General features: G+C 41.0%; 1 protein-coding gene across 2 annotated transcripts in view; it reads left to right on the top strand.

Annotated features, from left to right (window-relative positions):
- CLEC16A (C-type lectin domain containing 16A) overlaps positions 1-16,240 on the top strand; it is a 420,420-nt gene that overhangs the window by 168,001 nt on the left and 236,179 nt on the right. For both annotated transcript variants that reach the window (XM_089689496.1, XM_089689495.1), the window contains exon 4: positions 4,079-4,230. In XM_089689496.1, the coding sequence (XP_089545622.1) occupies positions 4,079-4,230 (152 nt within the window). The remainder of the gene's footprint in view (positions 1-4,078; positions 4,231-16,240) is intronic.

Genomic DNA, 16,240 nt, shown 5'->3' with positions numbered 1-16,240 from the left:
GACCTGGGACTCATGCGCACGTTCTACTGCAAACATGGCGGAGAATATATCACTGCCAAAGGTAGAGGTCAGCCAGGCTTCAATAAGGGCTAATATTTTTACCCTCAGTGTGCTCCGAGATGCCCACTGCACGCACATTGTTGCAGCATAACCGATTTTCCAAATCTTCCAATCTAGAGGTCTTAGTAGAAGCGATCGATTGCACATATCACATGTCTCTATGTAATGGTTGCCAATCATCTTCTAGGGTACTCACTCCCCCTCCAATGCCACAGTGCAATCCCGTAATTTCTGCATATCTTGATGCACCAGGGTCAATTCCATCCTCATCCCCTTCACCTCCCCAGTAAGAACCACTACAGATGAGCTGCATGTAGTGACAGCGGAGAGAATCTCTCTAAGGGTGGGTTCAGGATGATCTTTAATGGAGACAGTAGTCTGTGTCTGCAGGAAGGGATCTCTCGGTCTACCTGTGCAATCTGAGTACAGCCTGCACAGTCTAAGTCCAGATCAGTAGTGGAGTCCAAAAGTTGTTTCTGCAAAGTTTCCCAGGTGAGCGGCCTGGCAAAGAACTTTCTTTTTGTTTACAAACGTTTTTATTTTGTTTTTAGTCAAAAAATATACTACAAAATGGCAGTAGAACATCAAGTAAGACATACAACAGGAACAAGGCACGTCTGTAATGCATATTTCAAATGGTACAACCATGCAAAGTAAAAAAAGAAAGAAAGAGAATTTAAGTACATGTGCAGTATAGGTAGAAGGGTATCTAAAGCTATATAGCTACCAAGAAAATTACTCAATCAACCAAAATATGAGTGGATATTAGTCAGATAGTAAATGCCTGTGAGTTTCCCAGACTTCCCATTTTCTGTCAAATAAGTGCATCCAATAAGGTGTAATGAATTCTCTACATGAGCATCCCTGCATCAACTCTATGTAGACCTGTGGCTAATGGTACCGTGAGGGATTTCTAATGTAGGGCTATAGCCCATAGGACAAATATACAGATGGTATGGATTAACCTCATAATCTCAGTCCGAACTCCCAGGATATGGGCTCCTAGTAGGCAAGACTGCATAGACAGGTGCACCAGGGCCTCTGCCACAGCGGAGGCCACATCCGAGTTCTTGCGCCATACCAATGAGAGGCCTGGGCAGTCCCAAAATATATGCACTAAGGTACCAGTAAGGCTGCAGCCCCGGAAGCAAAGATCTGACGTCCCTGGAAATATGATATGTAATCTAGATGGGGTATAATACCATCTGGTTAATATTTTGAAGGCAGTTCCCCAGACAGTAAGAGATCTAGAGCTCTTGCATACTGTAAATTATCCACCATGGACTCCCAATCCTCATCAGAAAAGGTGACACCACCATCCTCCTCCCACTTCTGCCTATAAAGGGGGGGAGATTGGAAGGCAGCAACCAGAAATTGGCGATACAAATCTGAAATGAGACCCCTACCCCTGGGAGAGTCACAGCTAATACGTTCGAAAAGTGAGATTGGGGATGAAGGTATCAGACCAAAATGTGAGAAGAAAAAATGTCTAATCTGTCGATAATGATAATATTCCCGAAGCGTGACGTCAAAAAGTATACGAAGCATCTCAAAGGTAATATAAGATCCTCCTCTTTGAAAGTGATCTTTGAAAGAAATCCTCCTCTATCATACCACCAACAAAATGCCTATGGGGATGAGAATGCTGTAATAAAGTTCGGGTCACCAAAAAATGATGAACCTGGGGAGATAGGGGACACAAGATTTAATTTACATTTATATCGGGACCAAAGCATTAGAGATTGGGCTACAATGGAATTATAGATCAATAATAAACGGGGGGAGGGAGGGGGGGGTTTCACCATAATATGCCTGGAAGATAGTTGGCAAAGAACTTTTGAGCAGCCTCCCTCTGCTTTTCCTTGGATGCATGGAGCGGGGTACCGCCATCTTGCCCAGCCGAATCAGGCAATGCCCAAATTTCTTTCCCCCTTTTAGTCATCTCGGATGAGGATAAACAGGGCACCAAGTGACAGCAGGGGGGGGTCGGAGCACACCCTGGTGACCTAAGATGCCATTTTAGCCGGAGAACGAGGTGCCAATCAGAATAAATTACAGGATGCAGAGCAGAGCTCACCGAGCACACGTCCTAGTGCATGCGAAGCTGGCCACGTCCCCGTGATGTCCAACTTTACACATTGTGTGAGTGTCTACCATGAAATTTTGTGTGTGGATAAGTCTGTGTGCCTCTGCATTGTGTGTGTGTTTGATCTTCACTTGCCCTGTGCTGTAATTGAAGGTGGTTCACTGCCATATCTTCCTCCGGTGCTTTTGAGAGGAAGCAGGACATGCTCTTCTCTCTTTATAATAAACATGACATACCTATTGCTGTACCAATCATATCTTTATTTTTTTGGAAAGGGGAATTCAGCAATCTGCTATAGTACCTGATAATCTGCTAAGGTAACAGAAATTGAGCAAAGTTTTCTACGAAGTGAGATCATATCTCTTTAAGGGATGGTTCACACCAGAGTTGCACTGGAACATGGTCCATGCTCCTGTTTGCTATCTGTGTGTTCCCTTGCATTGTGATTTTACATCTGATTCAGCGGCTGTTCGGAGTCAGTGGGTTCTGCAATGATGATTGGCTGGAAACCGTGGACATTCAAAGCTAAAAAATATGTCACCAGCACACCAAGGATTCTCCAAACGATTCCACATCTTTCTTCAGCAGTCACAGCATATTTGCCTGATGAAGGGGCCCAGCATGAATCCAAAATGTTGCCTTTGTATATATGCTGTAACCGCAGAATAAAGCTTTGGGCCCATTTGGAGAATCCTTGGTGTGCTGGTGGCATATTTTCATCTATAAATCACACCAGACTGCACAAAACGTAGCGCATGCACTACTTTTGAAAAATGCACCACACCAAATCTCATGGTACTGCAGTAACAACATATTGGCACCTGCAACAGATCACAGTGGGTTTTGAACACAGTATGGTATACAGGCACAGAACGCGCCTTTTCAGCACCGCTTTGTGGTGTGAACCAGCCCTTAGATTGTTTGGCTATGGTTCTCTCTACAATGGGCATGAGGTGGTTGTCAGATACAGTAGACATTTAGAGATGATCCTCAAAAGTTAATGAGCGCTCTTATGTCCTAATTCTTTCCATAAACCCTCAGCAGTCACATTTCTTTTAGAGAAGTTAGGCTCGTGAGAGATTTTTATCAATTTGTTGCTTTGGATTATGAAAAGTATATTGTTGTGTACTTTACCTATAGCCAGTAATTGTTTATGGATGCAGTGATGTTGAATTTGTATCGCCCGACGCCCGGGACATGTATTTCCAGGCATCTGTCAGGTAGCTTTTTTCAGCCATTAGCCCTGCAGCAGGGCTCACCATTGAGGCCGGGAAAGAATGTAATGCGGTGCGATGTGCACTGCATTACATTCAGGGGAGCACATGGGAGACATGCAGGGTCTGAAAGACCCTGCATGTCTAATTAAAGAGAACATGTCATCAAAAAATAATTTTTTTTTTAATAGTAAAAAAGAAATCAAATTTGCACCCAAGCACATAACATCCCCTCGAAATAAAATTTGAGACAAAAGAAAAAGCATGCATGAAAATGTTCATTGTGATACAAGTTAGATATCGCCACGCACGCCAGAATGAGAGCAATAATTCTAGCACCTACTAAGACCTCTTCCGTAAAGCTATACTGATGACCTATAAGGGGCTTTAAAGGCGTTGCCTATAGAAAATGTAGGGTACTGAAGTGTGTCACCATTTCACGAGCTCATGCAAATTTAAGGTTTGACATGTTGGATATCTATTTAAATATGGTTTTGGTTAAAATGTATTTATTTATTTTCATCTGGACAAGTTGATTGTCATGAGCGACAAGTAGATTGGACCCAGATTTAGTCCCTGGACAAGTAGTTTTTTCAAAAGCGTCCACACCCCTGTGAATGTATTTATTTCTTTATTCTTATTTTCAGCAGCTGTATGAAATTATAGTGGACTGACCTATTTAAAGCAAAGAACTTTTCTTTCTTTTTTTTCTTCTCAGATAACAGTGATTTGATTGCATGTACAGTAATTATGAAGGATGGAGACCAAGTGCAAAGATTTTTGGCAGTTGATATCTATCAGATGAGCCTTGTGGAACCAGACAGTAAACGACTTGGATGGGGCGTTGTGAAGTTTGCTGGTTTGTTACAGGTTGGTGGTTCAGTTTGTTCCTAAATCTAAAGATGGCAAATATGATTACTTGACGTGGAACCAAAGACCTGCATTCTCTCCTCCTATGATGCAGTATCTGCAAGTATAGTACTGACATCTTTGCCTAGTCATTTTCTTGAAAGTCCAACTCCAGTATCCTGCTAAATTCGCACTTGCATATACTCTGCCCATGCTCTATTAAATCGCTGACAAATTGTGAATCAGTATACCTTACTTTCTTCTAATTCTGTCTTATCACCCCCACTGATATCATGTCTCTCTGAAAAATGCATAGTTCCATGTGCCAATAGGAAGAATTTCTGTCTTTTCAAACATCACATCCATGAGGAGAAACGGCACTACATTTGATGATCTGGGTGTGTAGGCAGACCTTTCGGTTAAGATGAGGATGTAGTTGGGGCAGAGATGAGGATGGAGATGGGACTAAGCTGAGGTCAGAGCCAGGGCAGATGATGCATGAGCAATGGCCAGTTCAGACTGGGAATCTGAGACTGCCAGGCCTGCTCACTGCAGCAAGCTGTGACGTAACTACATAACCACTCGATGTAACAGAAGTACAGCGGGGAAGTTACCAGACCAGTGGCCAGGAGGGTAGAGGCTAGAGAAACCACTGGTTTAAACAATAGATGCACATATGAATCAGAATTGCATTAGTGGAAATTAAAAATGGATATCTAATGTTAAACTATACCCATTAATACATGCAACACCATGCGAGTTTGGTGGCAGAAAAAAAAACCCTCTGCCAGTGTATTCTGGAGCAGCAGTGTTTTGGCAGGAACGAAAGCTGACCACTATTAAATTCTTGTTTCTTGGGTCTTTTTTTCATTGGTTGTTATGGAGAGGGCTGGGAAGCTGTCATCCCTGCTGCTTTTGTGCCCCTTTTTTCTTCCACACTTTTCCCTTCCACATAACTTTCTATTAATGTGCTTTGATGCAGCACTTTGGGAACATCCAACTCCGTTTGCAATTACCTTTTGAGGCTTTCCCTCCTTATGGAGGGTATCAATGATGGTTTTCTGCACATGTCAGGTCAGCAGTCTTTCCCATGATTGTGATTCCTACTGAACCAGACTCAGAGACCATTTAAAGGCTCAGGAACCCTTTGCAGGTGTTATGGCTTAATTAGCTGATTAGAGTGGGACACTTTGAGCCTAGAATATTGCACCTTTTCGCAATATTCTAATTTTCTGAGATTGTGGATTTGGGGTTTTCATGAGCTGTAAGCCATAATCATCACAATTATGACAAATCACGGCTTGAACTATCTTGCTTTGCATGTAATGAGTCTCTCATATATTAGTTTCACCTTTTACGTTACATTACTAAAATAAAATAACGTTTGCGCGATATTCTAATTTTTCGAGTTTCACCTGTAATTACCTCAATACTTCAGGCACTTCCTTCAAGGCTTCTAGAAATGCCCATTATTTTCCAAATTTCATATCAAATTACCAAGGTATGTTTACAGTTTCCTTACTCTAATCCTGGTTATAAAAGGTAGATCAGGGATATTGCCCATTTCCAGGCATAGGGGATCTTTTCTGAGATTCTGTGACTATTAAACACTTCCAGCCCTACCTGGAGTACAGAGGTTAGTTCTTGATCACCTGAAATTACATGTGTTTTCATGATATCTATGCCTTCCTTTCAGTTAGAGCTTACCACAGTGCGGCTGAATTCACACATGGTGCAGTGACAGGCATTTTACTGTACAGTAAAATGAATGTCATCATGAGGACACACAGAAACCAATTGTTTGAATTTAAGCAAAGCACACTGTACAGACCCTCATGGCACTGTACAGAAGTACATTGCATCGCTCTGCTGTACAGTGACTTGAATGGAGTGTACTTTGTACACTTCTAATAAAGTTTGTATCTGTGTGATGCACTGAATCGAGCACCGCATTACTACCCACTGCAGTTGTAACGAACAACCAGAGAGGTAAAGTGGTAGTGTGAATTCATCCTAAGTAATCCCCACCTCTTTTCTGATGGCTGCCTCTGTCAGGCAGCCTTAATAGATTTTGTCATTCTTCATCTGATAATACACTGACTAACAATCTTTTGATCTATGGCACAAATTACTGAATGGTTTAGACAACATATTATTGAAATGTATTATATTAGATCATTGCCAAATCTTAATTGAACAAGCTGAAGTTAAAAGCTGATTTGCTACCATGCACAGTACCGAAATCTGAGTGATCCAGCTTTAGTAAATATCCCGCATTGTCTTCTTGCTGCACTCCTTACTAGTTTTCCCCGATCTGTACCTTACACCTTTGTTATAGGACCTTGGATTACTCTTTTCCTTTCCTTTTTAGGTGTACACAATAGAGCTTTCAAGACTGAGACTGAACAGAGGAGGGCTTTCTGCTTCAGTTCTAATCCAATCTTTTCTCACCTTCTATTTTTTTTTTACTTGAAACCTCACTCTGAGGGTCTTTGCAATAACAGAGTACAACCACAGTACTTATCAATGTATACCATGCTGGATCCTTTCTGTCAACCATCTTCTAGGCAGCCTTTACACCTCAGACATTCCTGATGTCTCTTGCACCCCCATAAATGGAATTCCTTCCAATTCCCTTGAGAATGGTATGGTGCTATTACTAGTAGATTCTTTTTACAGAGGGTTACATACTTCCAGTCATTATATAGGCAAAAGCCAATATGATGAACCTGGGGTTCTTCTCAAGTACCACACCCCAAAGGATGTCCTGGGGAAATTCTGTTTCTTTGGTTCTATCTTGTATAAGGCCCGTGCTGTGATAAAGGAGGCTGCTAGCAGGTTGATATACAAATACCTTGCTGAACTATAAAGATAATCACTTGCAGCACCACATATTCACAATGCAACAATTAATCACAAAGTGCAGCAATCATTCGCATGTCTATATAAAGTACAAAAATCAACATAAATATAAATCCATCAGTCCTAGAGTGCAGTATAATATCACAAAAATAATAAAGTATATATGTATAAAAGTACATGAATTGCTGAAAAATACATGAAGTGCAAAAAAGTCCTGTATAGTCCAGAACACATATGTATTATAAATCCTCCACCAACAACTCAGATTGTTGCCAGACCCTTCCCAGTGTAAAGAAACACCAGCTACCAACTCATGAAATGAGGGGGCAGAAACTTTAGTGCCGACGTCACGCTGCTGCATGATATAGGTCAGCAGTGACTTTCTAAGCGAGTTACAGCAGTTTTGTATTGATAGACAATATATTGCTTTTTTTGTTAGGTGTGCTATGAATGTGACTCTCATGGTGCAATAAATACTACACTGTTATCACCTTTGCTAGCTCAAGTGTGAGATTTATTTTCTGCAGCTTGTATTGGTGCTGGGAACACGCACTGTGGATGGATGCATAGGCTACCCTGGATAACACCTGCCTATGACATACTAAGCTTTCTACACATTTTGTAGCACAGACACGGGGTTCACATATGTGCAGAGTGCAGAGCTCTGGAATATCTATTTTAGAGAGGAGAAAACTGATCTTTTGCTTTTTTCTGGGTTTTGGTATTCCCAGTTTGGGATTCGGAGTTGGGAGACTTTGAAGAATTTTGTGAGGGAAGAAGTCTTCAACCCAGTGTCCAGGTCTTGCAGAAGACCAGCAGACGGAGTGTGCAGGTGTGCACACCCATTAAAATAACAGGTTTGTGCATAGTTAAAAGTCCCTATTAGGAGACAGATGTATCACACTCAGAAGTCAGTGACCACTGCTGGAGACAGAAGATTCCTTGTCCAGAGGGCTGAGAGAGTTGAGACAGTTAAGCCAGTCTGGAGGATTAAGAGAGCCGAGATGACTAGGCAGGTCCAGAGGAATGAGGGAATCTAGAGGTCTCAGAGGACCGACAACACCCAAGTTGTCAGGAGATCCCCTAACAAGGAAGCACTGAGAGCTGAGAGAGCATATACAGTATCTATTTCCATCTGATGACCTTGCCTATCTTCTCATATCCTACAGCATATGTCTATTCCAGACAGCAGTTCTCTGGTTATGCTGATAACTCCGCATTCTGAGGATGAGTCGGTCAACCAATATATATGGGGACTTATAGCACATTACTGTTTCCAGTGTTTAAGGCATCCCTCAAATTCATTGCTTGGGGATGTACCATGGTCTATGAATACTATACCTGTGTCCTGTACTGTAAAATAATATAAGATGAATTTTTACCTGTACATTCCATATCTTGGAGTACAGTGCAGGATACCCTCTCCCCTATTCTTTGGTACCCCTAAGGAGAAGATTTGTCTGTGTGTGAGGAATGAGAGTGATGTTGCGTGCATTCCGCAACACACAGTAACGTGAACCAAGGCTTGGACAGGGGTGCCTTGTGACTGAAAATAATTTTCAAGGGCGCCCCGGCTGGAAAAAGGTATTCTGCCGCTATAGGCAGAAAGATGGATCATGCTGCAGACACTCCAGAGTGCCCTGGGAGAAATTAAATTGTTTCTGTATTTTATCACAGAAACAATAGTTTACGTTTTTTTTGGGGGGGGAGTTGTATTTGATTTGTGCAAAGAGAGATCACACTACTTTCCTACTTTCATTACACTGCTATCATACTTATAAGTATAACATTTATTAAAACTATGACAGTAATGATAGATACAGATGACAAGAATATTAGAAAATATAACAAGAATACTTAACTACAGATGCTGTGTTTCCGCCATGGAGTCCCGCCTGCTTGCACAGTGAGGTACACGTGCATGAATGCAAGCTCTAATGCAAGATTGAGATCTTACATGTTTTGTCTGTGGTAATATAGGACTTGAATATAAGGAAATGGCCAACTCCCACGGCAAGCAACAGTATGACGTTTTAAGGTTTTGGTCAGTTTGTAATTACATTCCTTTGGTATGAGTCCACTAAGGTAACCGGACTTTGTCATTGTATTGGTGGGGAAGGGGGGGTAGAACAGACAACGGTGACTAGTCATCGCTGTCTGCTCACAATGGGGAGAACTCAGTGATCAGCGGTCATGCATTCTCACACTTAGAGCCGGTGGGAGACAACTACTTTTAAAACAAACAAAAACCCATACTTCTCTTTTTTCCCTATCACTCCACAGCCTGACTCATAAATATCAAAGTAATGGGAACTGTACAAAAAGGCTACATGTCAACAGTGGTGGGAAAGCACCTAGTTAGTTATTTTTACATTATTCGACCAGCCCCCCCTGGTTAATTTTAACTTAAATGGGAAATCTAAAGTGTATCTATCTAAAGTGTAGATACCTGCTTTCTTACACAGAAAATCTCATTCGGCCATGTTAGGGCTGAACAATGTAAAAAAATATCCCACAAATGTTTAAAATCTACACGTTGGACTAACAAAAGAACATCAACATTTTCCATTCCAAAATTAGAACGCACAGAAGCAGATAGTAACATCAAGCTTTTTTCCAAGAGTTTTGAAGCGTAGAAGCTTGTCAAAGTACTCCTTACTTTGGACAGCAGATAAGACATTATTATTATTATTATTATTATTATACAGTATTTGTATAGCGCCAAAACGTTTGCTCAGCGCTGTACATTATAGTGGGGGACATCCGATCAGATCAAAGCTGTACTTTGTATTCTACAGCTCTGAGTTCAACAGCATTGCAATTGCTATGCAGCAACTGCAATGCTGTTGAACTCAGAGCTGTAGAATACAAAGTTCATTTTATCCTCCGAACTGTTACAGTTTACAAGTCGTAGATGTACAGGCACTTGACCACCATGGCCATTAGAACTTTGTCTGGTTTGTACAGACAGTTTAGGTTAGTGGTGCACCGAAATGAAAATTCTGGTGCCGAAACCGAAAATTCATGATGCACTTGGCCGTAAACCGAAACTGAAATGGACAGTTTTTTTTTTTTCCCAAAAAAGTATTTTATTGAAATATGAAAGGCATATCAAGTCATATACAGATACGGATCACAGTCCGTGCATAGACATAGCATATATTCTCCCATAACGCAGACAGGTCATAAGATGTCGGCTTAAAGTGTGATTCATCTCGAGGCAGAATATCACAATATATCAAATGAATATTACATACCAGTAGATATAATGATTATATTAGGTAAGATAGATAAGTATAATGGACAATGATCCACTGAGTAGGGAGTTCTCTGGTAAACGGATAGTGGGGTGTAGGGCAGGAATGTCATCTGAGGGCATATATGCCATGTGTGTCCGTATCTAGAAAATGTAGGTTACTTTTTAAAAAAAATAGTCACACCTTATGTGGGTAGATGTTCTGTTCCTTCCTTGGTGTGTAAAAGGTGTGAGAAAAAGAAAAGTCAGAAAAGAGAACGGAGAATCGATTGAAGAGAGATGTGGAAGGTGACATCTTAAAGGGGAGGGGGAGAGAGAGGGAAAGAGAAAAAAAAAAAAGGGGGGGGTAATTAGGTAATTGCAGCTAAACCAGTCACATCATTATGCATTGGCCAAACTAAGAGAAACTCTTCATCTAGCTTAAGATACAATCCGCTTAGGCTCAATCCATGAGGTAACTCCTGAGGTAAAAGCTTTGAAGGTATTCCACGCTACCAAGTCTCAGCTCATTCAAATGAATATCCTAAAAAAAAAGTCTACATTGAGCAGGGTATTCCGTTTTATTGCCTAGTGTCTAATCTTTCAGTTAGTGGTGTGGATTTTCCATTCATTAAAAGGCGATAAGTAGTGGTAGTTTTGAATTGATTCCAACAAGCCCAAATCTTCCTGAATCTCTCGGGGTGTTCCTTTGCCACTGAAATCAGTTCCTCCATTTCCTCAATCCTGATGACCCGAAAAAACCATTCTCGAACAGTGGGAACATGTTCTGAGCGCCAGTGGTTCGGAATACACTGTTTTGCCGCGTTTATCATATGCAAGACAAGCGACTTATGATAGGTCCTAAAAGGAAGTGAGGAGTGGTGGATTAAAAATTGTGTGGGGGGAAAGGTCTAGGGTGTATGTAGTTACCTGTGTGATTATGTCTCGAACTTTTCCCCAGAAGGGCTGTAGTAGTGGTCAATCCCACCATATATGTAGGAGCGTACCTGTTGCCCGGTGACACCTCCAGCATAAATCTGAGATGTTAGGATCAAATTTATGAAGCAGGGACGGAACTCTGTACCATCTAGAATATAGTTTATAGTTGCTTTCTTGCGTGGAGACACATATGGACCCTTTATGCATATGTTCATAAATGTGGTCCCAGTCCTCTGGCGATAATTGAAGTTGTAGGTCGAAACACCAGGCCCTACAGGCTTTCCGAGACTGAAGGGTAATGGTGTTTTCAAGATAGTTGTAGAGCTTAGATACAACATGTCTCTGGGGGGAGTCTGTAGAGCAAAGTTTCTCAAATGGAGTAAGTGGCCAATCTTTTAGATGTGGGGAGATCTGTATAAAATGGTGGAGTTGTCTATTCATCCATGGTGTCAGGATCAGGGATAGCCATTTCTTTGTAATGTCGTCTCTAGATAAGAACCTATGATCTTTGAAAAGTTGATGTACTTTCAAATTATCCACGGGGTTATATCTGGCAAGAAAGGCCTGTGACATACCCGGTGGAAAGTCCGGATTCATTTTGATCGGAGTTAGAGGGCCCTGAGAGGAAGAGAGCTCTTTTTTCTGAGTCAACTGATGGCAACAGAATAAAGTGGGGCCTATGAGAGGGTGTTCCCTGAACTCAGAAGGAATGTGAGAGTTTTTCAGCCAAGGGGAAGTGGCAAGCGGAATCCCCGAGAAATCAGCTTCCACATTAACCCAAGCCTTACGATTGCGGTTCGTAGACCAGTCTACTATTCTTGCTAGGTGACAAGACCTGTAGTAGCGGGTGATATCAGGTAATCCAATACCTCCACTTTTCTTGAGCATGGTAAGTTGGTCAAAGCCAACTCTCGGGTGGTTATTACACCAATGAAAGGAGGTACAGAGCGTTTTATTTGATTTAAAGATGGAATTCGGTAATTTGAATGGAATCGTTTGCAGTAGATACAATATTCTAGGGAGCACATTCATCTTGAGGATAGCTGCTCTACCAAACCAAGAGAAAAAAAGGCTTGTTCCATGTCTGAAGGCCTTTGGTGATACTACGCAAGAGGGGTAAGAAGTTTTTAGCATAGAGTTCGGTAAGGTGAGTTGGTAATTGGATTCCTAAATAAGTGATGGCCTCGGACTGCCAGGTAAAAGGAAAATTTGATTTCACTTGTCTAATCATATCTTGGGTTAATGAGACATTAAGGGCTTGGGATTTAGAAAAGTTGATTTTGAAGTTAGCCAAATACTGAAACAATTTGAAATCTTGTAGCAGATTGGGTAGCGTGATATGTGAGTCTGTTAGGAAAAGTAATATATTCGTCTGCAAAGGCCGCTATTTTATGAATTTTGCCATTGATCAAAATCCCCTTGATGCTTTCATTCTGTTTAATGCAGTTCAACAAAGGTTCCAATGTAAATATGAATAGGAGGGGGGATAATGGGCATCCCTGTCTGGTCTCATTGCCTATCGAAAAGGGATCTGAAAGGTGGCCATTGACTCGCACTTTAGCTGTGGGTGTTGTATATAGAGACATGATAAATGTCAGGAAACGTGGAGGCAGCCCAAGGCTAATCAAAACGGCCTCCATGTACTCCCATGCCAGTCTGTCAAAAGCCTTCTTGGCGTCTAAAGAAAGAAAGAAGCCGGGTTGTTTCTTTTGAGTTAACCAATGTATATTTATGGCCCTTATTGTATTGTCTCTAGCCTCTCTACTGGGTACAAATCCCACCTGGTCCGTTGATATAATGGGATCTATGATATGTAGTAGACGATTGGCCAGGATTTTGGCAAAGATCTTTAAATCAACATTCAGTAGGGAAATCGGACGATAATTCACTGGGGATGTTTGGTCTTTGTTCTCTTTCGGTATAACCATAATATGAGCTTCAGAGAGATGGCGCATGGACTGCCCTGGCGTATCTAATGAATTGAAGGCCTGTAGAAATGGATGTGCTAAGATGTCCATGAAAGCTTTGTAATATGAAGTTACAAATCCGTCAGGTCTTGGGCTTTTAACAGGTTTCAATTGTGTAATGGCCTGTTGTAGTTTCGTCAGGGTCAGAGCTCCATCGAAATCTTTTGATGATTTGGGAAGGTATTGGGCAAGGAAGGTCTGAATAATGGTCTTACGTAGTCTAGTATCTCCTGTCGGTTTAGATGGTAAGGGCAAGTTTTAAAGGGTAGAATAATATTTCTCAAATTCGGCTACGATAGCTGTTGTAGTTTTAAGTAAGCGTCCTTGTTTGGATTTGATCCGATGAATGTGTCGAGCCGCCCTTTTAGATTGCAAAGCCTGGGTTAAAAACTTGCCACTCTTATTTCCATGTTCATAGAAGAGTTTCTGTTGTAAAGTAAAATTACGTTTGGTTTTCTTTTCCACGATATCTTGAAGTTGTTTGCGCGCCTGATCCAGCTCAGTAGCAGATTTTACGGCCCTGGAGCGTTTATGTGAGCATTCAAGTGTACAAACTTTTTGAAGTAAAGAAGTAAAAGATGCCTGAGCTAGGCATTTTTGCTATGCGGAGATAGACAGCAGAAGTCCACGTATTATGCATTTGTGTGCTTCCCACTGTATGAGGGGGGTCGTTTCCAGGGATGTATTTTCTTTAAAATAGTTGGTCAAAGATTCACAGATTTCGAGGGTGATGGATGAGTCTGTAAGGAGAAAGGGGTCTAATCTCCATGTTTTGGATGTGGCTGGTGCATTGGGGAGTTGAATAGAATCATTGGTTCGATCAAGGCAGATTTCAATGTATGTAAGTCTTTTTGTGAGAGAAAAAGTTGATTCTGGAATGGTGTTTGTGAGGTGCGGAATAAAAGGTGTAGTCTTTGTCAGAAGGGGGAAGGGTACGCCATGTATCATGAAGAAGAAGGTCGTTCAATTCAATTTTAATCTGTTTAAGTGCTTTGAAAGGTTTGGATGAAAAACCTGTTGAAGTGTCTTCTAATGAGTTCAGTGCTACATTAAAATTGCCTCCAAGAATCAAAATACCCGATTGAAATGTAGCAAGTATTTTGGAGATTTTACAGAAAAAGCTTACTTGTGCTGTATTGGGACTGTAAATGTTGGCTAAAGTAAGTGGCTTGTTATAAAGGGTGCCTTTAAGAAAGAGGAACCTTCCTTCCGGATCCTCGAGAGATTCAGTGATTGTAAGCAGGAGCGTTTTGGAGAGTAAAATGGATTCACCTTTGCTTTTACCTCGGTGTTACCTGAGTGATATGCCATTGCGTAATTTGCATTGGAGAGTCTAGGGATGTGATCAGAACGAAAATGAGTTTCTTATATAAAGAGCACATCTGCTCGAAGGCTTTTCATGTACGAAGTTGTGAGCTTTTCTCCGGTACATTCAGGCCCCTTGCATTAAGAGAGGCCACGGAAAGTGTACGGTATGTTCGCTTAGATGCGTGTTTGGTAGCCATTGTTTTGTATACAAAAAAAGAATTGCTCAAATTCTATAGTGACACCAAATGGGTATCGAGGAGGGAAGAAAAAAAAAATTGGGGGGGGGGAGAAACACACAAGTAGGGGGTTATGGAAACGTAGCAATAGAAATAAAAATTATAGAGCGGAAAAGTCAAAAGATCAAGAAAAGATGAAGAGAAGTGTTAGGTGTGTACAATATAAACCCATATACAGTGGGGATCAAAAGTTTGGGCACCCCAGCTAAAAATTTGTATTAATGTGCATAAAGAAGCCAAGGAAAGATGGAAAAATCTCCAAAAGGCATCAAATTACAGATTAGACATTCTTATAATATGTCAACAAAAGTTAGATTTTATTTCCATCATTTACACTTTCAAAATAACAGAAAACAAAAAACATATATTATAAGAATGTCTAATCTGTAATTTGATGCCTTTTGAAGATTTTTCCATCTTTCCTTTGCTTCTTTATGCACATTAATACAAATTTTTAGCTGGGGTGCCCAAACTTTCGATCCCCACTGTATATGTGTTGGTATATGTTCCTACAACTTCCTTCACAAACTAAACTCCAGAGATGAAGTAGTCCAGCTACTCCATCTCGTAATAAAACTCTTATGGAATGGTTATATATTAAGGCGTTGTACAGGAATATGGAATTAAACTTGGAGAAGTGTCGAACCCAGAGGCGGCCTTATTGGGAGTTTACAGCATAATCTTAAGATGTTCTTTTCTCACGAACGAGAAGTGTATAGGGGAAGGAATCCAACATAAGGTGGCCGTGACACACGGATATAGGTGGGAAGTGGCTAAATTTAACAGAGAGGTAATTGATTCTTATCGGGGTGGGGACACAGGTGGGAGATAGTACGTGCAGAGACATAGTAGCTATAATATTGTAGATACTCATGTGCACCAATAGAAAGGCTCATAGGTGGAGATGCACAGTAATAGGTGTGAAGGTGGTATGTTCTAAATGAAGAATCCTATGAGTTTGAATGTACAAAATATTGTCTTGGATAGGCACTGAGATTGTGCTATTCAATAGAGTGATGGCATATTTATACCTCTAAAACATATTATCACAAATTAAACTGAATACCTTTAATTAGTCTTTTTCTGCAGATGACTTTGAACCGTACAGTGCAAACAAGCAGGCCACTGCGAAAAGGTCTTCATAAACTGTATCAGTTCCGATTAACGATACCAACTTTATACGAAACATTGCAAGGCAATATCAATAACATAACATAGGAATATACCGGGATGCAGGCCACACGCCATCCATCCGGTTAAAATGTATCCCAGAAACAATATAAATATTGGCCCCAACCGAGGCATTTTATGCTGTACAACAAGCCAGTATTATGAATGCGGAACGCCCCAGCGCCTACTAGTCTGTGGTAGGCCGGTGAACAGGAGGCATTCAGAATCTGTGGTCTATTGAGAGCATGGATTAAATCAACTAAATTTATAGATCAAAAATTAACCCAACTATGAAATGAACCAGAAGTGCAACT

The sequence above is a fragment of the Staurois parvus genome, unplaced genomic scaffold (genome assembly GCF_062004578.1).
Source record: "Staurois parvus isolate SC_StPar_1 unplaced genomic scaffold, SC_StPar_1.0 ptg000477l, whole genome shotgun sequence".
NCBI classification, from domain to species: Eukaryota; Metazoa; Chordata; class Amphibia; order Anura; family Ranidae; genus Staurois; species Staurois parvus.
Note: the sequence above shows the minus strand (reverse complement) of the source record. Positions and strands in the feature narration are given on the sequence as shown.